This window comes from Mirounga leonina, unplaced genomic scaffold (assembly GCF_011800145.1).
Source record: "Mirounga leonina isolate KUSES-001 unplaced genomic scaffold, KU_Mleo_1.0 Mir_91, whole genome shotgun sequence".
Taxonomy (NCBI): Eukaryota; Metazoa; Chordata; class Mammalia; order Carnivora; family Phocidae; genus Mirounga; species Mirounga leonina.
This window is the reverse complement of record NW_023270839.1, coordinates 18,143,783-18,169,626: the sequence shown is the minus strand read 5'-3', so window position 1 is coordinate 18,169,626 and position 25,844 is coordinate 18,143,783. Positions and strand designations below refer to the sequence as shown.

Genomic DNA, 25,844 nt, shown 5'->3' with positions numbered 1-25,844 from the left:
ATAAATACTTACTGAACACCTAATGAGTGCTTTTTGACCCTCTCAACAATTTGTTGAGCATCAAGGGACTGTGGTAGACTCTGGGGATGTACAAGTGAATTAATCCAGGTGTATGTGTATGTATGGAAACTACAGAGGGGCTCTACAAAGGTAAACACATGGGTTATGCAAACTCTAGGTGCCATAGAGAAGTATGAACCTAAATATTCTTTTGAGTTGCTGATATGAATTAGTAGTACTTAGTTGTTTTGTTTTGTTTTAAGATTTTTATTTATTTGTCAGTGCGCGCGCACGCACGCGAGAGAGCACAAGCAGGGGGGAGCAGCAGGCAGAGGGAGAAGCGGCAGGCAGAGGGAGAAGCAGGCTCCCCAGTGAGCAGGGAGCCCAATGTGGGGATGTGGGACTCGATCCCAGGACCCTGGGATCATGACCTGAGCTGAAGGCAGACACTTAACCGACTGAGCCACCCAGGCATCCAGTAGCACTTAGGTTTTAGTCTTTTTTTTTTTTTCTTTAGATTTTATTCATTTATTTGACAGAAAGGGACACAGCGAGAGAGGGAACACAAGCAGGGGGAGTGGGAGAGGAAGAAGCAGGCTTCCTGCAGAGCAGGGAGCCCCACGCGGGGCTCGATCCCAGGATCTTGGGATCATGACCTGAGCCAAAGGCAGACACTTAACCGACTGAGTCACCCCAGTTTTTAGTCTTCTTAAAAAAAATTTATTGAGACATTGTTTTCATTTGTTTAAAGGCCCTAATCTGCCTTGTTAACAGAAGCATTGTAATCCAGTGGCAGTGTATTATAGCTGTGCCCTTTCTAGATCTTAGAGCCAGGTTACCTGGGTTCGAATTTTAACTCTCCCTCTTACTTACTTTCAGACCTTTGGAAAGCTATTTAAGCTTCAATTTCTTCATCTATTAAATTAGGATAATAATTTACCTACTTCGTAGAGGGTAACTGTGAGAAATAAATGAGTAATTGCTTAGAATGGTCTCTGGCACATAGTGCTCTCAACAACTTTAGCTATAATGAAGAGTACTATTTTATTTTGACAGTTTAATTAGTTTAAAGTTGTAGTTTATAAAGTATTGAAATCAGAACCTTTTTGAGTAGAAAATATCTCATATCTTTTTCTTAGATAAGGTGGGGAAAAATATACAAATAAAGAAGATAGTTACAATGCATTAACCTTTGTGTTGATGTCTAGAAATATCTATTAGATGTCAAGAGAAATATCTTTCTAGTTAAGATAACTCAAAGAGGTGGTATTGCAACATTTAGTTCAGTGTCTAAAATGTTTCTGTCCTGGATGTTATTCTAATGTTAGTAGTAGTAGTTTGCCTTTTTTAGGGTCATTCTTAGAATGTAATAGTAGACCCAAGCTCTAGAGCAGGGCTTGGAAATGTTTTCCTGTAAGTGGTCAAATAATAAATCTATGTTTTGCTGGTCACACCTTCTCTGTGGCAGCCACTCAACTCTGCCCTCCTACAATGTGAAAGCAGCCATAGTCAATGTGTAAGTGAATGAGTGGGACTGTGTTCCAATAAAACTTTATTTATGGGCACTGAAATTTTAATTTCTTATAATTTTCACATGTCATGAAATATGATCTCTTCCCCCTCTTATTTAAAAATGTAAAAACCATTCTTACCTATCAAGAATACAAAAATGGGTGGTGGGCTGGCTTTGACATGCAGGCTATACTGTCCTGACTCCTGCTCTAGAGTCTTTACAACTCCCTGGCTAGGTGATCTTCCGCAAGTTCGTATGAAGCCTTAATGTCATTTTTTTTTTCTTGAGATTTTATTTATTTATTTGAGAGAGAGAATGAGTGGTGGGGAGGGGCAGAGGGAGAGAGGGAGAGAGAGAAGCAGACTCCTCACTGAGCCGGTAGCCTGATGCGGGGCTTGATCCCGGATCCAGAGATCATGACCCTAGCTGAAGGCAGACACTTAACCAACCGAGCCACCCAGATGCCCCCTTAATGTCATCTTTCGAATGGAGATAATAGTATCTACATCACATAGTTGTTAGGAATAAGATAATGTTTTTGTTTTGTTTTTTTTCTAAGATTTTTTTTTTTTTTTTTTTTAATCTCAGAGAGAATGGGAGACAGAGAGCATGAGAGGGGGAGGATCAGAGGGAGAAGCAGACTCCCCACTGAGCAGGGAGCCCGATGTGGGACTCGATCCCGGGACTCCAGGATCATGACCTGAGCCGAAGGCAGTTGCTTAACCAACTGAGCCACCCAGGCGCCCCAGGAATAAGATAATGTATGTTAAATGCTTAGCACCATCCCTGACACAGTGTTTAATAAATGCTGTATATATAATTATCTAATTGAACCCCCTCATTTTGCAGTGAGGCTCTTGGGACCCTGAGAGGATAGCTGATAGTCCTAAAGTCTATCTGTGGCATGTCGATAGCATTAAAGTCACAGCTCTTTACTCAGCTTCTCTACCCAACCATGTTGCTTCCATCAAGGATTGTAGTGCCTTGTAATTTACTATTATTTTTTTAAGTAGGCTCCAAGTCACGACATGTTCTACCGACTGAGCCCACCAGGTGCTCCTAGTACCATGTAATTTAGTTAAAATACTACTTGATAAAACTATTCTATTGGATACCGTAATGGTGGATATGACATTATGAATTTTTCGAAACCCGTAACGCTTTACAGCACAAAGTAAACTTTAATACGTACAAATTAAACAAAAATCATTTAGGAGGTGGAGAAGTCCCAGGAAGGAATGCAGGCTGTGACAGGAGAATCTAATTGTATTAAAAGTGTGTGAAATAACTTTACTAAAAAGGGAAGAAGGGGTGTGCTGACCTAAGTAACCTTGGAAATGACTGGAATCTAAGACAAAAGGAATTTCACATAAGCACTGTAATCTAATTGATAAAGTTGTATCCCATGAAGGTGCAGGTTAATTTTGATACTGTTATATATGTATACTGCAATTGAACAATTAGTAAATAGAGTAAGAGACAGGCTTCTCACTGTTAAGAGTGTGAATTTACAGATAAGTAAGGAGAGGAGGCTAGAATGATTCATGTGGTAATAGATGAGAGTTGGGAACATGAGCATGAACTCATGTTTAGCTTAATACAGATGGGTGCATATTGAAATACTTATATACGTGTGTACGTGCTTGGGTTTATACCCACACACTGTGCTGTATCAACTGAGGTTAAAAGAAACCCAGGGACGAACTATGAGAGATGATGGACTCTGAAAAACAAACTGAGGGTTCTAGAGGGGAGGGGGGTGGGGGGATGGGTTAGCCTGGTGATGGGTATTGAGGAGGGCACGTTCTGCAGGGAGCACTGGGTGTTACGCACAAACAATGAATCATGGAACACTTCATCTAAAACTAATGATGTAATGTATGGGGATTAACATAACAAAAAAAAATCTTCCAAAAAAAAAATAAATAAGCGCATGGTGTCAGCCACCAAAAAAAAGGAAAGAAACCCAGGAAGGAGCAACACCTAGTACCCAGATGTTAGTTTCCAACACCATTACTTAATACAAGGATCCAGAGCTCCTTGGAGAAGCTGATTCTAGGACTGGGCAGGAAATAAACAAGATGAGCCTGAACATCTTATAGTACCAGAAAGTAAGGAAGTGCTCTCACAACAACCACCCACCGCCACCACACACAACAACCCACAACCCCCGTGATGAGGGCGGTATGGCAGGGGAGCACCGGAGCCAGCCAAAAGTGCACTCAGTGGCCAAAACTGGAATGCTGTGAGCAGCAAAATAAACTAAGCAGCATTGGATTATAACCCATAATATAAAATCAATATTTTTGACTTTAAAATGCTCTAAATAAATCGTTGAATAAATGAATATACTGTTTGGAATACTGCATTAGCATAATTTTATGTCCCGGAGCCACTGGTTTGCTTGAGGTCATTCAGACAATACGGGGGTTGAAGCGTGTGGGACTTTGGAGTCAGACTTCTTGGATTTCAGACCTGGCTCTCACACTTCTGGCTGTGTGACCTTGGGCTGGTTACTTAAGCTCACTTTCTTTATCTGTAAAATGAAGGTTATAATAGTGCCTAGGTCATAAAAGGATTAAATGAGTTAATGCATATGTAAGGTACATATGCATATAAAACGTTTGGCATATGGCTTTTTTTAAAGAAGATTTTATTTATTAATTGAGAGAGAGAGCATGAGCCGGAGGGGGTTAGAGGGAGAGGGAGAAGCAGGCTCCCCACTGAGCAAGGATCCCGCTGCGGGGCTCGATCCCAGGACCCTGGGATCATGACCTGAGCTGAAGGCAGATGCTTAACTGACTGAACCACCCAGGCGTCCCTGGCACATAGCTTTCAATAGAATATGTATATAGCCTTCTTATTACAGTGGTGTTTGATAGAACAAGATAAAAAAATTTGGAATCCCACTTGGAATTGTTTGTAATGGAGTCTCCCTCCCTACCCCCAAACTTCTTGAACCGAGGGAAAAGTCTAACTTCAATTTAACAAGTGTTCATTGAGGGTAGTTTGATATACACATACCTGCCTTGTTCTAATTGACTGTATCAACTGTATAATGAAGAGAATGAGAGTAAATATATTTAGTGTTAATAAAATCATTCCATATCTAAGTGACTGAAATGTCTAACGAATGAAAAGCAAGATCCATTTAGTATACAGTTCAACTTGTGCTTATTTACAGATGGTTTGTCCCTGGAATGAATTACCTGAACTTTGATTTCTCAGACTTCTTTGGGGAACACAGTTCAACACAACTTCTCTGTTAATGTGTTCATTTTCAAAATGAAAACTAATTTAGTATAGGAAAACTAAATATAAAAGTGAATTGTGGAACATTGGCTGTTTATGGATACACTTTTTATTCTCAATAATAACCTTTCACCATCACTCATGTAATAATGGAGGATTAACTGTATGGAACTGATAGCTAAAATTTCCCAGCACTTTGTGAGGCATCTCTCTTTTTCACAAGTAACTATTAAGCAAGCTAATGTTATCTTCCCTTTGTTGAGGAATGAAATGAGTTGCTCACGATCTCTGGGCTGCTGAGTTTCGTCCTTTAAATTCTCTTTCCTATGGGGGCATCTTTTTCTCAAATGTCTCATTCCCTAGAAAAGGTAAGCGTTTTCATGGATCTAGCTGTGAAATTTGTTTGAAATAACTGGTTCTTCAGTAAGAGATCTTCAGCTGTGTTTTCATATTTTTAACTTGATAAATTGTTATTAAATGGGTGCTTTTCACTGCAAGTCTTAAGAAAATATAACCTAGGGACCTCTAACATAGCATAACTTAAAAACAATATTTTTTTTAAGTTACCACGTGGAAAGGTCCATTAGATACCTCAGGAAACAGTTCTTCCTCCCTTTTGGATTTTTGATTTAGTAATATATAAACCTTAAATGCTTAATAAATAAGGATTAAACTTGTTTGACCAAAGGTTCTGTCTGTAGTGTATCTTACAGAACTCCAGAGAAGCAGTTGTGCTAGTAAAGATTATTCCTTTTGTTATTCTGATAAGATGTTTTTGTTCCTTATCTCGGTGAAGATACTCTTCTAGGAAGTTGAAATGATACTGTCCTAGAGGAGAGCACATGCATTATAATTGATTTTTTTTCATCTTTAGTAACATATTTCATTTTGCTATAGTCCAGTGTAATTAATGAACAGTAGGGCAGGGAAAATGTGGATAAGCATTTTTTTCTTCCTCACGATATGCCTTTGAGGTAGGCCAAAATATTTTCTTTGCCATTTTTGAAATTTATGAAAGAGCTATCCTTTTTTAGCCAGGAGTTCTTCATTCTGTTTAAAATACAGGTATTATTATTTCTGAAACTTTGTGTTTTGGGTAAGCTCTGTGCTTGTTAATTTGCTAGACTGTACTCATGCTATTATAGAGATTCCTTTGAGCAGATTGTTTCTGGCCTGCTTGTAGAGGGCTCTGTCAGCCCTTGTTCCTTGAGGACAAGGGCTTTTCCTCAGTCAGTGTCTGGTATATAGTAACCTTTTAGTGAATATTCGATGGTCTGAAAGGAAAGTTTTGGTTCAACAATCAGCGCTTTGTGATTATTTACTTATTTGCCATGTGCTAGGTTGACCAAAAATTTATTGTTCAACTGTGGATACTTTTGAAAGTGAAGGGTGAGGGACTACTAGTAATTATGCTTAGGACAGTGAACTTACATGGTCTTGGGCAAACCAACTAAGAGGTGTGGTCACCCAAGTCATGAGGCTTCTTTGTTTTTGTTATAGCAGTCTGGTGGTGAAGAATTGGGAATTTGGTGTCACCAACAATAGATCTGAGTTCTAATTCTAGCTTGGGCAAATTATTTAGCTTAACTAAAATGAGAAAAAGATGTGAATTATTGTGAGGATTAAACGGGCTAGTATTACTATGAAAGCACATAGGACAGAAAAGCCTCTCACACTAGTGTGCTCTTATTCAATGTAGGTCCCTTGTCTTCTTCTCCCATCATGCCATACTAGAGTTTCTGCTCTCAACTGAGGCTGGCTTTGAAAGCTTTTTTAATGGTTAAGATTAACTGAAACATTTCACTAAAACATTTTAGTGAATGCAGGAATGTTTTTCAGCTAAGCCAGTGAGCTTATTTTTTTGTTAAATTGTGTAATATGGTGAGCAGGAAACGAATGCGCTATGAAACCTAATTACTGTTACTCTTCCTCAAAATATTCATGAAAAGCTTTTTTTCTCAATTATTTTTTACAGAATTGCTGAAAGATACTTTAATAGTTTCATTTTGGCAAAAGAATCACCTGTAACCCTTATTTCAACTTAATGGATTCATACAATTTTTACTGGTTAGGGAAAAAATGATTTAAATGAGAATTTCATTAAGTTTCTTATCAGTATTTATACTGTGCAGAATTATGTTTTCTCTTTGGGTATTTATTTTTTCCCCCTGTATTTTTTGATATTTTGCTAATTTAGTCCATTTTAATTGAGATTTTTAAAAAAGGAAACCAAAGAAAAACAGTTTTCATAGACTTTGTGCCTTATTAGTATAGGCATCCACACTGTGAACCAAAGGGAAGTATTCTGGTACCAAGACTTCCAGCTGCTTCTGGTATTGCATGTGATTCCTTATTTACCAAACAGCAGATAAGAAGATAACGTTGAAAGACCTAGGTTTAAGAACAGTCACAACGATATAGATGCAACTAAGAGAAATGGGGATTACTTATTATACATTAAATTCTTGCTTCCTGTTAAATATTGGAGAGTTAGGGAAGACACTCTTGTTTATCAAAGGAATAGTTAAGCACAGCGTATGTTATGTGAGCTTTTAGTATCTACCTTAGCCTGGGTACTGGAAGATCACAAAGAAATACTTTTTTTTTTTTTTTTAAAGATTTTATTTATTTATTTGACAGAGAAAGATACAGCGAGAGAGGGAACACAAACGGGGAGTGGGAGAGGGAGAAGCAGACTCCCTGCCGAGCAGGGAGCCCGATGCGGGACTTGATCCCGGGACTCCAGGATCATGACCTGAGCCGAAGGCAGTCGCTTAACCAACTGAGCCACCCAGGCGCCCCACAAAGAAATACTTTTAAGGCCATGGCTGGAAGTTGGATCCTAGTTTGAGCTGCAAAGGAGAAAGTGTACCAGGATATTTTGGAGTAAATCTGGGTGGCCTTGGAACGCCTCAGACTTCCATGAGACTCCTGATAAGGTTATGACATTTGTGTTAGATGGAATTTGTACCTTTATTTGGTATAGAGTTGCAAATGGAGCCACTTAGCTTGATTACATATTATTTGCACTGCCCTCTGCAGACTGATTTTTTTAAATATCCTTGCAAACTGATAAAGAATAAAACCAAAGAATGATTAACAATTTTTTATATAGAAATTTTTAATTTTCATTAAGTCAGTTTATCAGTATTTTCTCTTATGGTTAGTGCTTTCTGTGTCCTAAGAAAAATTTTTTTTATTTATTTTATTTATTTTTTATTTTTTTAAAGATTTTATTTATTTATTCATGAGAGACAGAGAGAGAGAGAGAGAGGCAGAGGGAGAAGCAGGCTCCCAAGGAGCAGGGGGCCTGATACGGGACTCGATCCCAGGACCCTGGGATCGTGACCTGAGCCGAAGGCAGACACTTAACCATCTGAGCCACCCAGGCACCCAAGAAATTTTTTTTTTTAAAGATTTTATTTATTTATTTATTTATTTTGGAGAGAGAGAGAATAAGAGCAGGGGTGAGAGGCGGAGAGAGAATCCCCAGCAGACTCCCAGTTGAACGTGGATCCCAACGCAATGCTCATTCTCATGACCCTGAGATCGTGACCTGAGCTGAAACCAAGAGTTGGACCCTTAACCATCTGAGCCACCCACGCCACCCCTGTGTCGTAAGAAATTTTTACCTGCTCCAACTCAAAGATATGTTCTTAATGTTTTCTTTTAGAAGCTTTATCATCTTAGCTTTACATTTAAGTCTGTGATTAATCTTTCACTTCATTTTTGTATATGGTATAAGGTAGGGGTTTGAGGTTCACTCCCCCAAGCCCCCAAATATGGGTTTCCAATTGTTTCAGCACCATTTCTTGGAAACATTTTTCTTTCCCTGTTGGATTGTTTCTCAAGAATCGGTGTGACTATGTAAGTGTGGGTCTTTTTCTGGACTCTGTTCTGTACCATTGGTTTGTCTGTCCTTAGGCCAGTGCGGTGTACCATCTTGACTACTGTAACTTTTAGCAAGTCTTGTAATCAGATAGTGTGAACTCCCAGTTTTGCTCATCCTTTTCTTTTTCTTTTTTTTAAGGATTGAATTTATTTGTTTGAGAGAGAGAATGAGATAGAGAGAGAGCGCATGAGATGGGGGAGGGTCAGAGGGAGAAGCAGACTCCCTGCTGAGCAGGGAGCCTGATGGCAGGACTCAATCCTGGGACTCCAGGATCATGACCTGAGCCGAAGGCAGTCGCTCAACCAACTGAGCCACCCTGGCGCCCTTGCTCATCCTTTTCAAACTTGTTTGGACTATTTTGCTTTTCCATATAAATTTTAGGCTGAGCTTGTCAGTTTCTTCAAAAACCCTTCTGGGATTGGATTGGAAATCTATAGATAAGAGAGGATATATATATATAGGAGAGAATTAACATCTTAATAATAATGAGTATTCCAGTCCTGAACATGTAGTAATAGTAACATATATATATAGGAGAGAATTAACATCTTAATAATAATGAGTATTCCAGTCCTGAACATGTAGTAATAGTAACATATGTCTGACAAAGGAATTATATCTATAATATGTTAAAGGACTTCTGTAACTCAATTGTAAAAAGACTACAGCTTTTCAAATGTGGTCAAAAAACTTCAACAGGTATTTCATAAAGGGAGTTATATAAATGGCCAATAAGCGTGTGAAAAGGTGATCATCAGTCATCAGGGATGTACAAATTAAAATCACAGTGAGATACCATTTTAACACCAAGTGTTGGCAGAGATGAGAAGCAACTAGAACTGCTGTTCATTGTTGATGGGAATGTAAAATAGTAGAACCGTTTTGGAAAATTGTTTGGTGGTTTGTTATAAGGTTAAGCACGTATCTACCTGTGGCCTAGCAGTTCCATTCCCAGGAATTTACCCAAAGTGAAATGAAAACCCAAATATCCATCAATAGGTGAATAAATAAACTGGTTATAGTCATTATTTTTTTTTAAGGTTTATTTATTTTATTTATTTGACAAAGACACAGCGAGAGAGGGAACACAAGCAGGGGGAGTTGGAGAGGGAGAAGCAGGTCTCTTGATGAGCAGGGAGCCCAGCGTGGGGCTCGATCCCTGGACCCTGGGACCATGACCTGAGCCGAAGGCAGAAGCTTAACAACTGAGCCCCCCAGGCGCTTGGTTATATTCATTCTTATAATGGAATCTGATTCAGTAACAAAAGGTAGTGAATTCCTGATGCATACAGTAATATGGATGAATCTCAAAAACATGCTTAAAAAAAGAATCCAGACACAAAAGTGTGTGTGCAATATGATTCCCTTTTTCTAAATATCTAAAGCCTACTAGAAATTAGTTAATCTGTGATGCTAGAATTCAGGACAGTGATTGACTCTAGGGTAGGAGCAATTGACTGGGAAGAAACACAAGCCTGAGAGAATTTTCTGGGGTAGTGAGCTATTCTTATTTATCTTGATAGGGATATAAATTAGATATGTGTATGCATATGTCAAAACTCATCAAACTATATATTTAATATTTGTTTCAATATATAAGTTATACCTCAATTTAAAAATCTTCATAATTTTTCATTTGAAAAAAATTCGGGCAGTACATGGTAAGAATTTTGCAAAATACTGGAATTAAAAAATAGAAAATAGAGGTCCCTCTTAGTCCAATTCCCAGAAACAAACACCATAAGTTGTTTGGGATGTAACTTTTTAGAGATTTTCTAGTCTTACAGTGTAATGGTTAAAGATGAGGGCTGGGGGCGAGCTCTCCCTCCGCTCAGTGGCAAGTCCGCTTCTCTCCCTCCCTCTGTGATCTCTCTCACTCTCTGACAAATAAATAAATAAAATCTTTAGGGGCGCCTGGTTAGCTCATTCAGTTAAGCTTCTGCCTTCAGCTCTGGTCATGATCTCGGGGTCCTGGGATCAAGCCCCGCATCGGGCTTTCCACTCAGTGGCAAGTCTGCTTATCCCTCTCCCTCTCCCCCTCCCTTTGTTATTTCTCTGGCTTTCTCTCAAAATAAATAAAATCTTTAAAATAAAATGATGAGGACTTGGGAGTCAGATTGTCTGGATTTAAATCCACATTCCCTGTTAAATTGTATGACCTTGAGCAAGTTACTTAAAATGTGTAAATAAGGGGCGCCTGGGTGGCTCAGTTGGTTAAGCGACTGCCTTCGGCTCAGGTCATGATCCTGGAGTCCCGGGATCGAGTCCCGCATCGGGCTCCCTGCTCGGCGGGGAGTCTGCTTCTCCCTCTGACCCTCCTCCCTCTCGTGCTCTCTTGTCTCTCATTCTCTCTCTCTCAAATAAATAAAATCTTTAAAAAAAAAAAATGTGTAAATAACATGGTTCCTCATCTGTAAATGGGATAATAGTAACAATCTTTTTATTTTCTCCTTTTTTAAAAATTTAAATTCAATTAGCATAATCACTTTTTAATTTAAAATTTTTTTTTTTTAAGATTTTATTTATTTGAGAGAGAGAGAGAGAGAGAGAGCACATGAGAGGGGGAGGGCCAGAGGGAGAAGCAGACTCCCCACCGAGCAGGGAGCCTGACGCGGGACTCGATCCCGGGACTCCAGGATCATGACCTGGGCCAAAGGCAGTCGCTTAACCAACTGAGCCACCCAGGCGCCCCACTTTTTAATTTAAATTCAATTAATTAACATAATAGTAACAATCTCTTTATTTATTTATTTATTAAAAGATTTTATTTATTTATTTGACAGAGACACACAGCAAGAGAGGGAACACAAGCAGGGGGAGTGGGAGAGGGAGAAGCAGGCTCCCCGCCGAGCAGGGAGCCCGATGCGGGGCTCGATCCCAGGACCCTGGGATCATGACCTGAGCCGAAGGCAGACGCTTAACGACTGAGCCACCCAGGCGCCCCAACAATCTCTTTAAACAGAAAAGTATTGGGCACGTTCTGTTCTTAGAGGTCTTACACTACTGCTCAAATTTTGTAAGAACCCTTTGTATGACATTTAAATTGGTAAACTGTTGTAAATATTTTTCACAATTTACCATCTTCTTTTTTTATCTTTATTGTTTTGTCCCGTGCAGAAATAATACATTTTTAACATGTTTATTGAGATACAATCCCAAGTCTGTAAAATTCACCCATTTAAAGTATATATGGTTGGGGCGTCTGGGTGGCTCAGTTAGTTAAGTGTCTGCCTTTGGCTCAGGTCATGATCCCAGGGTTGTGGGATCGAGCCCCACATCGGGCTCCCTGTTTGGCAGGGGAGCCTGCTGCTCCCTCTCCCACTGACTGCCAGTCCCCCTGCTTGTGTTCTCTGGCAAATAAATAAAATATATATAAAAAGGTAAAGTATATATGGTTTTAGTATATTCATTGTTTTTAGTATATTCAGAGTTACAGCAACCACCACAGTCTTAAGTTTAAAACATTTCCATCATCCCAAAAAGGAACCCCTACCTATTAGCAGTCACTACTCATCCTGCCACTGCGCAGTGCCACAGTCTGCACCCCCCGCCCCCGCCCCTATGCAACCACTGATCTGTGGAGTTGCCTTTTTCTGGTTATTTCTTATAAATGGTATCTTACAATATGAGGCCTTGGTTGAGTAGCTTATTTACCTAGCATAATGTTTTCAGGGTTCATCCATGTTGTAGCATCAATCAGTATTTTGTTCCCTTTTAGTTGCCAGGAAATATTCCATTATGTTCATATATCACGTTTTATCTATTCATCATTTGATGGACATTTAGGTTGTTTCCACCTTTTGGCTATTGTGAATGTTGCTATGAAGATTCATGTCTAAGTTTTTTTGTGGACTTAACATTTCCATTTGTCTTGGATAGTATACCTAGAAATTACCTATGGTAACTTTATGTTTAACCTTTTGAGGAACTGCCAAACTTTTCTGAAATGGCTACACCATTTTACATTTCCGCCAGAAGTATAGGAGGGTTCCAGTTTCTCCACATCCTTGTCAGCTCTTCTTATCTTTATTAAAATCCATACTAGTAAGTGCTAAGCATTATCTCACTGTGTTTTTGATTTACATTTCCCTATGGCTAATGATATTAAAAATTCTTTTCATCTCCTTGGAGAAATGTTTATTCACATTCTTTGGCCATTTAAAAATTAGGTTACTTGCCATTTTATTATTGAGTTTTAAAAAAATACATTTGGGATATCAGTACCTTATCAGATAGATGATTTGGAAATCTTTCCTCCCAGTTGTTGTTTTCAATTTCTTGATAGCTTTGTTTATAGCACTAAAGTTAATTTTGATGAAGTCCAATATATCTATTTAACTTTTTGTTGTTTTTGCTATTGGTATAATACTACTTAAGAAACCATTACCTTATTCAAGGTCATGAAGATTTTTTTTTTTTTAAAGATTTTATTTATTTATTTGACAGAGACAGAGATAGCGAGAGCAGGAACACAAGCAGCGGGAGTGGGAGAGGGAGAAGCAGGCTTCCCCCCCGAGGAGGGAGCCCGATGTGGGACTGATCCCAGGACCCTGGGATCATGACCTGAGCCGAAGGCAGACGCTTAACGACTGAGCCACCCAGGCGCCCAAGGTCATGTAGATTTACCTCTCTGTTTTCTTCTAAGAGTTTTACAGTTTTAGCTCTTAAATTTACATCTGTGATCTCTTTACGGCTAATTTTTGTGTATAAAGAAGAGATCCACCTTCATTTTTTTGCATGTGACTATCTAGTTGTCACAGCACCATTTGTTGAGAAGGCTGTTCTTTTGTCATTGAATTATCTTGACAGGCTTGTTGGTAATCAGTTGACTCTAAAGGTAAGGGCTTATTGTTTGGACTCTTAAGTTCTGTTCCATTGATCTATGTATCTAGCCTTACGTCCTAGCACACATCTTAACTACTGCAGCTGTGTAGTAAGTTTTGAAATTGGGAGTTTGACCCCTCCAGTTTTGTTCTTCATTGTCAAGATTGTTTTGGCTCTCCTAGGGCCCTTGCCCTTCCATATGAATTTTAGGATCAGCTTGTCTATTTCTGTAAAAAAAGCCAGCTTGAATTTTGATAGGTGTTACATTTTATCTATATACCATTACCTTCTTCAGAATATTAAATCATTTGATCCAAGAAACATAGAATGGCTTCTCATTTATGTAGTTCTTTAAGTTTTTTCAATAATGTCTTGTTTTCAGTATATATGTCTTGCAGTTCTTTGGTTAAATTTATTGCAAAGTATTTTTTCTTTTCTTTTCTTTTCTTTCCTTCCTTCCTTCCTTCCTTCCTTCCTTCGTATTTTGTTCTTTTTTGATGCTACTGTAAATGGAATTATTTTCTTCATTTTATTTTCAGATTGTTCATTGCTAGTATATAGAAATACTGATTTTTGTATATTGGTCTTATAGCCTGCAAGATTACTGAGCTTATTTGTTAGTTATAATCATTTTTTAGTGCATTCTTTAGGATTACCTATCTATATATAGGAATCTATAAATAATAGTTTTACTTCTTTCCAGTCTGGGTGATGTTTATTTTAATTTGTTTTGTTTTGCTTTCTTAATTACTCTGGCTAGAACTTTAAGTACAGTTTTGAATATAAGTTAAGAAAGTAGACAACCTTGTCTTATTCCTGATTTTAAGGGGAATAGCGTTCTTTCACCATTAGAATGATGTTGTGTTTTGTAAGTGCTCTTTATCAGATTGAGGGAGTTCCCTTTGACTTCTAGTTTGTTGAGTGCTTTTATTTTGAAATGGTACTGGGTTCTGTCATTTTTCTATGTTAATTGAGATGCTCAAGTGGTTTTTATCCTTTGTTCTATTATTGTGGTATAGTACATTGATTCATTCGCAGATGTTCTACAAACCTTCCATTCCTAGGATAAATTCTGCTTGTTAATGGTGTATAATTCTTTTTATATGTTGCTAGATTTAGTTGTTAATATTTTACTGAGGATTTTTGTTTCTATAAGGGATATTAGCCTGTAGTTTCCTTGTGATGTCTTTGGGTGGCTTTGGAATCAGGGTAATGTCGGCCAGATAAAATGATGTGGCAGTTGTTCTTCTGTGATCAGGAAGAGTTTGTGAAGGATTGGTATTCTACTTTAAATGTTTGATAAAATTTACCAGTGGAGCCATTTGGCCTGGGCTTTTTTTTTTTTTTTAGTGGGAAGTTGGAAACATTAAATTTTATATGATCATCAGACTACTTATTTTTTGTTCTTTTGGTCATAAATACATAGAAGGATCTTCCATATCCTAACCTGCTGTTTCTTCATCAAAGGTGTAGATATTTATAACTAATGTAGACATTAGGATTGACCAATTCCTTATATGACATTTAACATGGTCTTATACTCATAAATATTCATTTTTTCCTGAACTCCCATGGCACTTTATCTGTACATCTTTTAAGTGACTTCCCAAGTATGCTTTTTATTGTTATTTATGTTTGAGTCTTACCTCCTCTATTAAACTGAATTCTCGGGGCACCTGGGTGGCTCAGATGGTTAAGCGTCTGCCTTCGGCTCGGGTCATGATCCCAGGGTCCTGGGATCGAGCCCCACGTCTGGCTCCTGGCTCAGTGGGGAGCCTGCTTCTCCCTCTGCCTCTCCCCTGCTCGTGCTCTCTCTCTCTGTATCTCTGTGTCTCGAATGAATAAATAAAATCTTTAAAAAAATAAAATAATAAAATAAACTGATTCTCCGAAGGAAATACCTCTGTCTATACTGTGCTTAGAGTTCAGCAATTGAATGGCTGAGTGAATGAAATGTTACTCTAGTGTTCATGTGAAAATTACATCTCACTTCTTTTTGGTATTATTTCCATCTGTTAAGATATTATGAAGTTCATTTATTTGGCCTGGTCCTGCTATTGGTGCTACAGTCCTGCAAATTATCAGTATAACCTGTTGATCTGATTCAGTAGATCACATTCAGTCATAATGGGTTTGGGCTACAGAGTGTCTGTTAAAAGGGAGCAGAGGTGAGAAATTGTTATTTTGTTCCCTTAATGTTCGGCCTTCTGTATAAGCTAGAGCCCATAACCTCCTACAGGCTATCTTTAGTCCTGCAAATGATTTCAAGCTATGTAGTTTGGGGGTGCCTGGGTGGCTCAGTTGGTTAAGTGTCTGCCTTGGCTCAGGTCATGGTCTCAGGGTTGTGGGATCCAGTCCCGCATCGGGCTCCCTGCTTCTCCCTCTCCCCGTACTCCTCTCTCGCCCCCCCCCACCGCTCGTCCTCACTCTCCCCTCCCCAAATAAATAAATAAAATCTTTTTTTTTTTTAAGATTTTATTTATTTATTTGACAGAGAGAGACATAGAGAGAGGGAACGCAAGCAGGGAAAGTGGGAGAGGGAGAAGCAGGCTCCCTGCAGAGCAGGGAGCCTGATGCGGGGCTCGATCCCAGGACCCTGGAATCATGACCTGAGCCAAAGGTAGACGCTTAACGACTGAGCCACCCAGGCGCCCCTAAATAAATAAAATCTTTTTTAAAAAATGTACATTTTAAAAAAGCTATGTAGTTTGTAAGAGCTATACTTTCATTCAGGCTTTTCTGTATTCATCTTGGCAAGTTTAAGAATTACTTCTTAAAGGCATATATAATTGAACTCTTTTTAGATACTTGACTGAATCAGTGATGCTCCATCTGTTCGTCTCTGAGCTACTTTGATAGGTATTTTGCCAAAAAATGGTCAAATAAGTTTGGAATTCCTCTTGGAAAGGGACTCTGAGTACATTAACATATTGAAGACTAAAAAATTTTAGGCCTAATGTTAATGGCCTTTAATATATTTTAATATTAATGGACATTTGTTAATATCTTGATCTAGTATTCAGAGAGGCAAACTTTGGGAAATGCTTCTATAAATGATTGGTATGAAACCAATTTTGGGCAGTGTCTATAAAGAGAATCAGAAGTGAAAATAGAGTTAAGTGTGGAAAGTTTAAATGTGTAGGTCTTAGGACAAATACTTGTTAATGGCCATTATTGTAATTGTAGTACTTTATGAGATGGTCATTATATGTCATGTTCTTACCATTGCTGTTAGGAAAAAAGATTAAAAGTCACCCCCTCTATTTAAAAATAAAAAAAAATTTTTTTTTAAACCAAACTAAAAACTATTTAGGCTACCATTTGAAAAATACTTCCTAGCTCATCTCCATCCAGAGATAGGGTTGCTTTCTCTCCAAGTAATTTTAATTATCTTTGTTAGGCTTTTCATTTGAAAGAAGATGAAAATCCTATCCTTGGGTAAGAATTGGCAGTTGGTGCAGGTATCCTTCAGATTCTTGTTTAGAAGTAGTACCTTGATCTCCTCTTACCTCCCAGTATTTTTCTAAAGCTTGACAAGTTTTTATGTAGGATTGCCTGAAAGATTTTCAGTACATGCATTCTCCTGTTCAGCAAGTATGGATAATGAATGATTGAACCCATTCTGCTTAACTTTCTGTTATCTGAGTTTTGTATCTTTTCATTTGTTTTATTTAAACTTTCATCCCCACGGGTGCCTGGGTGGCTCAGTCGTTGGGCGTCTGCCTTTGGCTCAGGTCATGGTCCCAGGGTCCTGGGATCTAGCCCCGCATTGGGCTCCCTGCTCCACGGGAAGCCTGCTTCTCCCTCTCCCACTCTCCCTGCTTGTGTTCCCTCTCTCACTGTGTCTCTTTCTGCCAAATATATCAATAAAATATTTAAAAAACAAAAAAATGAAGAAACGTTCATTCCCAAATCATGTGTCCAGGATAGAAATAGAGCCCTATGGTCATGGACTATATAGATTGTCTTTATGTAGGATGTAACATTAGAACTAGAGTTTTATAGCTTTGACCTTTGACACTATGCATAAAAAAGCAAATTAATACGGTTATTTGTAAATATCAGAACCAAATAGATTGATGAGATAGGGACTCTTTGCTCAAATAGTATATAGTATATAGTTTAGTAAGGGAGATAAGGCATGCATGTATACGGTAAGTAGACTGTAAGATCATATAAGTGCCAGGCTTTCTATAAATAACCATTTAGAACTTCAGAGAAGAGAGAGAATAGTCTTAGCTAGGAATAATCTAAAAGTATTTCCTGCAATGGGGTGTTTCATTTTGTCTTTGAAGGATTTTGGTTTAACTTGGTAAGACTTCTTATAGAAACATTATTCATAAGACAAGGGCAAGACAGCTTCCATAAAGACATAGCAGTAACTAGAGAGTGAAAAGCAGTCAGTCCAGGATCACACATGGACACAGGTGGGGAAATACGATGTATCTGAGTGTAATTCAGAAGCAGACACTTTACTTTACCATGGATATCAAACTGTAATCAGGGCTGCTGAGGTATGATCAAAGTCCAGTTGACGATTACCGGGATTAAAGAGACAGAGTTCGGGGTATGGACCAGGGTATGGACCTAACAACATATATTAATAGTCCTTCCATCCTTTGAAATTGGCAGTATGACCCTGTGTTCAGATGAATTTTAAAGAGCTCTTCACTTGAAGATTAGGATGGGTCCGACAGGAAGTTAAGAGACATCTTCAAGGTATTAGTTTATCTGGAGTGTAGGGAGATAGTAAAAGATTAAATTGGAAAGGTAACTTGGAGCCAGATGATAAAGGTCTCGAATTGCAGAGGAATTTAGACTTTATTGAATTTTGGAAGCGAATTGGAAAGCAGTGAAGGGATAACATAATCAGAGTGATGTTTTGGGAATACTGATCTGACAGTAGCTGCAAGGATGGATTAAAGTGAGAAGGACCTAGAGGTGGGAAGCCAAATTAGGAAGCAGTAGTCTAGGAGTGAGATAAGAACCTTAATGAAAACATTAATAAGAGAAGGACAGATTCTAGACATCATCCCTAAAAGAAGAATTAACTAGACATTGAGACTGGTTGGGTGTAAAGAGAGAAGTAGAGAGGAATGTAAAAACTGATTCATAGATTTTGAGTATGAATAACTTTTGTATAAATAGGAAAGACAGATGAACTAGCTGCTATAGGGGCAGATGAAAAGTTTTGAGATTGAAGTGGTCAGTTGTATATCAAGGGTGGAATATCCAACAGGCATCTAGAAATGTAAATTGTGTACTTTGTAAAATGGAGGCCAGAAAGTCAGCCATACAGCAGTATTAATCCACGTTGGTAGTAGATGAGGTTTACTAAGGGGTAAGGATGGATGACAGAACTTTGGTGGACTCCACATTTAGAATAAAGAAATTTCCATTAAGGAGGTAAAGAAGAAATAGTCCACGAAGTTGTCAAAGACACGGAGAGTATCCAGAAGCAAGTGTCAGTCTATAATTTTGACTTCTGTTCATACATTTTGATAAACAGTGCTTTATCAGACAGAGTGGTTCTCTCATCCTTTTCAGACTCAACTCTCCCTTTTTTATTATTTTATTTATTTATTTAAGATTTTGTTTATTCATTTGAGAGAGAGCATGAGCAGGGGGAAAGGGAGAAGCAGACTCTCCCCTGAGCAGGGAGCCCAGTGTGGGGCTCAGTCCCAGGACCTGGAGATCACGACCCGAGCTGAAGGAAGATGCTTAACCATCTGAGCCACCCAGATGCCCCCAACTCTCCCTTTTTAAAAAATATATATTTTATAGTGTTTTCTTTTTTATCCTGAAATGAAATCTACATGTAATATTTTATACATAAATATGTATAAACATCTGTATATATAAATTTAAAAAGCAGTATGATGCCCCAATTTAATATATTGGGGAAAAAATAAAATAATTCATAGTAACTTACTTATTTTAAAATGTGATTGCATGGGCCTCACCCACAGTGGATGACATAATGAAGTAGTCCTGTCTTTGCACCAGGATGTAGAATCACCTTGAGGGAAGAATTACAAATGTAGACCTGATAAAATCCACTTGTATTTGTGGCTCAAATACTACAAAGAATAAGAGAAGAAAAGAGGGAACTATAGTAGAATAGAATAGAGAGATTTGCTCCTCTTTAAGCCCTTCCAAGAAGAGGGGGAATCAGTTCAGAATTTTGAGGAAGAGGGGAAAATGTTTGAAATAATCTTTGTAGAGAATGAGAAACAATTGATAAGAGGTGGGTAAAAGGGTTTTTGAGAAATGTCATGTGCTCTGTTGAAGTTGGATAACAGCTGGTGGGTCAGGGTTCGCATGGCCCTGTCGTTTCTTTGTGGAGAGAGAAAGACAAGTGTAGGAAATGAAAGTACAGGTTATTAGAGAAACAACTTTTTTTTTTTTTTTTTTTAAGATTTTAGTTTTAAGTAATCTCTACAAGTTCAAACCCCCCCCCCCCAACGTGGGGCTTGAACTTACAATGCTGAGATCAAGAGTCTGGTGCTCTACTCACTGAGCCAGCCAGGCACCCCAGAGAAGCAGCTTTTATTTTGTTTTTTAAAAGATTTTATTTATTTATTTGAGAGAGAGAATGAAATAGAGAGAGCATGAGACGGGAGAGGGTCAGAGGGAGAAGCAGACTTCCTGCTGAGCAGGGAGCCCGACGTGGGGCTCCATCCCAGGACTCTGGGATCATGACCTGAGCCGAAGGCAGACGCCCAACGACTGAGCCACCCAGGCGCCCCTGAGGAATTATTTTTTAAAAATAGTTCTTTTTGAATCACCCAGTATTACTTTGTAGTCATATCTTCATACCTTCTTAATTAGGACCATTTTTATTATCAGCCAAAATAAGCACATGAGATCAATTATTTTTTAATGAAACATTTAGGAGAGAGCCAAGCAACAATTTTATATGCTTTATTTTATATGTATATATATCCAGATGAATTAAATGTATTCTCTTAGAGAATTTTCCTGTGTTTTTATTTTTATTTTTTATTTTTTTTAAAGATTTTATTTATTTATTCATGAGAGACAGAGACAGAGAGAGAGAGGCAGAGGGAGAAGCAGGCTCCCAAGGAGCAGGAAGCCCGATGCGGGACTCGATCCCAGGACCCTGAGATCATGACCTGAGCCGAAGGCAGACGCTTAACCATCTGTGCCACCCAGGCGCCCTTTTCCTGTGTTTTTAAAACTGTGTTTCTTTGAAATATTTTGGAATGAGTGCATGTTAGGTCTCATACTAAAAAGTAGAACCTATTGAAGTCTTAAAAAATCTTTAACATTCTTTTCTCTTTAACTGTGTTACTAAAGACTGCTGTTTTAAATTCATGAAATTTACCTCACTCATATGTACCAATTCAGTGATTTTTAACAAACTTACAGAATTGTACAACCATCAATACAGTGTGCGTTTAGAACATTTCCAGCTTCCCTAAAAAAGATATCTCGTATCCACTTACAGTCAGTCCCCCTTTGTACACCCAGCCAACCACTAATCTACTTCCTGACTATAGATTTCCTTTTCTGGATATTTCATATAAATGGAATCATACAATATGTGGTTTTTTGTGTCTGGCTTTTTTTTTTTTTTTTTAAACTTAGCATGTTTTTGAGATCCATTCATGTTGCACGTATCAACTGTTTTTTGCTTTTTATTGCTAATAATATTCTGTTGTGTGGATATACATTTTTGTTTATCCATTCACCAGCTGATAAACATTTGGATTGTTTTGCTCTTTTTTTTTTTTAAGATTTTTTTTATTTGACAGAGAGAGACAGCGAGAGAGGGAACACAAGCAGGGGAGTGGGAGAGGAAGAAGCAGGCTTCTCGCTGAGCAGGGAGCCTGACTTGTGGCTCAGTCCCAGGACCTGAGATATCACCCAAGCCAAAATGTAGAGTCAGCTACTTAACCAACTGAGCCACCCAGGTGTCCCCAAAAGGTTTTTCTCCTAACATGTAACACTGTAAACAAATTAATATGTTGCCTGTTGAATCTAAAAATTATGCCAGTATCCTCTTCAGTAATTCCAGGACTAAATTTTTATATCAATATTGAATTGAATTTTAGGCAGGACTATGCCACTATTAATCTGTTGAGGTGTCTTTGTAATGAAGTCAGTTAAAAAATAGTGATTATTGACAGCTTATATTGGCCATTTATTGACCTTGAACTAAGGACTAATCTGTTTGGCTTAACGTAGATCCTAGTTGTTGATGCTTTTATAAAACCCTGCACCTCACTTAGCAAAAATGGTTTCTCGACAGATATTTCAAAGAATGCAAAAAAAATTCTAAGTGATCTTTACTCTGCAGAATTGGTGCTTTATAAATATTTGGCTCTTGATTGCCTGGGTGGCTCAGTCGTTAAGTGTCTGCCTTCAGCTCAGGTCATGGTCCCAGGGTCCTGGGATTGAGCCCTGCATCGGACTCCCTGTTCGGCGGGAAGCCTGCTTCTCTCTTTCCCACTCCCCCTGCTTGTGTTCCCTTTCTCACTGTGTCTCTCTGTCAAATAAATGAATAAAATCTTAAAAAAAAAAAATGTTGGCTCTTGGGATTGTGTTCTTCACAACATCAAAGCATAAACTCAAGAATTTAAGAGGTAGATCCTGTCTAGGGAGACAGTTTGCTGAGATTGAAAAAGCACCGGTTTAGGAACTAGGAAACCTGGCTCTGCAAAAGAGCTCATGAATATGAACAAGTTATTTAATCTTTCTGGTTTTTAGTTTCTTTTTTTTTTTTTAATATTATTTTAAAGATTTTATTTATTTGAGAGAGAGCATGAGAGGGGGGAGGGTCAGACAGAAGCTGACTCCCTGCTGAGCAGGGAGCCCCACGCAGACTCAATCCTGGGACTTCAGGATCATGAGCTGAGCCAAAGGCAGTCGCTTAACCAACTGAGCCACCCAGGCTCCCTGGTTTTTAGTTTCTTCATCTGTAATATGACCCAGTTGGATTAGGTAAGCTCTGTGATCCCTCCCAACTCTGAATATGTGAGCATACACTGTTTGAAAATACTCTGGCATTTCTTTTTTTTTTTTTTTTAAGATTTTATTTATTTATTCATGAGAGACAGAGAGAGAGAGAGGCAGAGGGAGAAGCAGGCTCCCAAGGAGCAGGGAGCCCGATATGGGACTCGATCCCAGGACCCTGAGATCATGACCTGAGCCGAAGGCAGACGCTTAACCATCTGAGCCACCCAGGTGCCCTACTCTGGCATTTCTTATAAAGCCCTTTCACATATACTTCATTTTATCCCTAAAAGATTCTCTGAAGTAGAGGAGGCAGGTCTTTTTTAGAGGATAGATAGAAAAGTTGGGTATTATTTTATTATTATTATGAAAGATTTTACTTATTTGAGAGAGCGCATAAGCGGGGATGGGGAGGAGGCACAGAGGGAGAGGGAGAAGCAGACTCACTGTTGAGCAGGGAGCCCGATGCAGGGCTCAATCCCAGGACCCTGAGATCATGACTTGAACTGAAAGCAGACACTTAACCGACTGAGCCACCCAGGCCACCCCTATTATTGGTTTTTTAATATTAATTATAGTTGATATACAATGTAATATTAGTTTCAGGTGTACATAACATAGTGATTTGACAGTTCTATACATTACTCAATGCTCACCACTCAGCATAGTCACCTTCTGTTACTGTTGTTATATTATTGACTATATTCTCTATGTTATACTTTTCATCTCCAGGATTTTTTTATTTTTTTAGATATTTGTATACAAGTCCTTTATCCAGATACACAACTTGCAGATATTTTCTTCTAGTCTGTGGCTTGTATTCATCTTTTTAATAATACTGCTTAAAGTACAAAAGTTTAAAATTTTCATGACCTAATTTGTCAGTTGTGTGTGTGTGTGTTGTTTTTTTTTTTTTATTGGATTGTGCTTTTGATGTCATATCCAAAGACTTTTTGCTTAACCAAGATCATGAAGATTTTCCCCTGTGTTTTCTTGTAGAAGTTTTACAGTTTGGGGTTTTACACTTAAGTCCCTGATCCATTTTGAGTTAATTTTTATGCCTAGTGTGAGGTAAGGTTTTTTTTAAAGGTTTAAATTAATCTTTTTGTATGTGGATACCCAGTTGTCCAGCATAGTTTGTTGAAAAGACTGTCTTTTCTCCCATTGAATTGCCTTGGCACCTTCATTGAAAATTGACCATACGTGTAAGGGCTTTTTTCCTTTTATTTTTAAAATATTTTATTTTTGAAGATTTATTTATTTTAGGGTGAGAGGGTGCAAGCACGAACTGGGGTGAGGTGGGGGCAGAGGGAGAGAGAGAAAGAGAGAATCTCAAGCAGACTGCGCTGAACACAGAGTCTGACATGGGGCTTGACCTGATGACTTGAGATCATGACCTGAGCCGAAATCAGGTGTCAGATGTTTAACCAACTGAGCCACCCAGGAACCCCTGTTTTTTTGTTTTTTTTTAAACCCCAACTATTTATTTTCTTTCTTCTTTTAAAGGCAGCTCTGTGCCCACTGTGGGACTTGAACTCAAGACCCTGAGATCAAGAGTTGCATGCTCTACCAACTGAGCCAGCCAGGCACCCCTGTAAGGGTTTATTTCTGGATTTTCAGGTCTGTTCTCTTGGTCTGTGATTATCCTTATGCCACTATCACATTGACCTGATTACTGTGGCTTTATAATATGTTTTAAAATCAGGAAGTGGGGGCACCTGGATGGCTTAGTCGTTAAGTGTCTCCCTTTGGCTGAGGTCATGATCCCAGGGTCCTGGGAAGGAGCCCCACATTGGGCTCCCTGCTCAGTGGGAAGCCTGCTTCTCCCTCCCCCACTCCCCCTGCTTGTGTTCCCTCTCTCGCTGTGTCTCTCTATCAAATAAATAAATAAAATCTTTAAAAAAAATAAATAAAATCATGAAGTGTAAGTTATTCAACCCTCTTCTATTTTTTTAAAAGATTTATTTATTTGAGAGAGAGAGCATGAGTGGGGGTCAAAGGGAGAGGGAGAAGCATGCTCCCCGCTGAGCAGGGAGCCTGGCTCGAGGCTTGATCCCAGGACCCTGGGATTATGACCTGAGCTGAAGGCAGATACTTAACCGACTGAGCCACCCTGGCACCCTGAACTTTTTTCGTTTTCAAAATTATTTTGGCTATTTTGGTTTCTTTGCATTTCCATATAAATTTAAGAATTAGCTTGTCAGTTTCTGAAAAAGAAAAGCCTTCTGGGGAGATTATGTTCACTCTGTAGATCTGTTGGAGGAGAATTTTTTAACATGTCCTTAAGAAGAAAGATTATATAGGAGACTTTTAAAAACTATAATAAAAAGAGAAGACAACTCAAAGGTGTTATGATTTCCTTTAACACCATAAGGTAGCAAAGAAAATGCTCAGGCTATATACCTTTGTTTCTCTTACTTATACTCTCTTTGCTCCAGTTTTCTAAATTTCTGTATCTTACACTTGAAAGAAGGTTTACAAGTGTGTAAAATACTCTGACAATAGCTCTCTTCCCTTGTAAGTGGAATATCTCATAAATATGTACAAATGTAAACACAAAATGAAGAAGGAAGCAGCTGTTTTGAAGGTGATGCTGACAACAAGTGTTCCTCTATGAGGTGTACAAAGGAGCTTGTGGTATAGATTTAGATAATTGTGAGTAATTGTTAATTGTAGGACAAAAGGTAAGTGGGTGTAAATTTTAAGGTACTCTTTCAAAAATATAATATGAATTTTTGTTGTGACATATGACAGTATTTCTGTATTTTGATGTTCTCCTCATTCTTTTAAACTTCTGCCTTTGCATTAGGAAAAAATGCCTAACAAGAACTTTATTGTGATCTTTCTATAGACTGCTGTCTTCTTGTCTTGTGTTCTAGAAGGTCTGATTTCTCTTCACATTGATAGCAAGGGCGCAAAATAAAGGGAGAATAAATAGTATTCTGTCTTTCACTGCTTAATCTCCATTCTGCAGCCGAGAAGTCGGAGACCCTTGTGCATGAAGACAGATTTGTTCTATGGCCTCGGAGTTGGGAGCCGGGGACGATGGCGGCTGCACTGAGCTGGCAAAGCCCCTCTATCTTCAATACTTGGAGAGGGCCCTCCGGTTGGACCATTTCTTGCGACAAACATCAGCCATCTTCAACAGGAATATTTCTAGGTATGCGATTACATATTCCCGATATAATATTTTTTGGTTTTTTTTTTAAAGATTTTTTATTTATTTATTTGACAGAGAGAGACACAGCGAGAGAGGGAACACAAGCGGGGGGAGTGGGAGAGGGAGAAGCAGGCTTCCCACTGAGCAGGGAGCCCGATGCGGGGCCCAGTCCCAGGACCCTGGGATCATGACCTGAGCCGAAAGCAGACACTTAACGACTGAGC

General features: G+C 38.6%; 1 protein-coding gene across 2 annotated transcripts in view; it reads left to right on the top strand.

Annotated features, from left to right (window-relative positions):
* The window catches only part of INO80 (INO80 complex ATPase subunit), a 135,924-nt gene that overhangs the window by 5,142 nt on the left and 104,938 nt on the right, over positions 1-25,844 (top strand). For both annotated transcript variants that reach the window (XM_034994151.1, XM_034994150.1), the window contains exon 2: positions 25,435-25,620. In XM_034994151.1, the coding sequence (XP_034850042.1) occupies positions 25,478-25,620 (143 nt within the window). In that variant the 5' untranslated portion in view covers positions 25,435-25,477. The remainder of the gene's footprint in view (positions 1-25,434; positions 25,621-25,844) is intronic.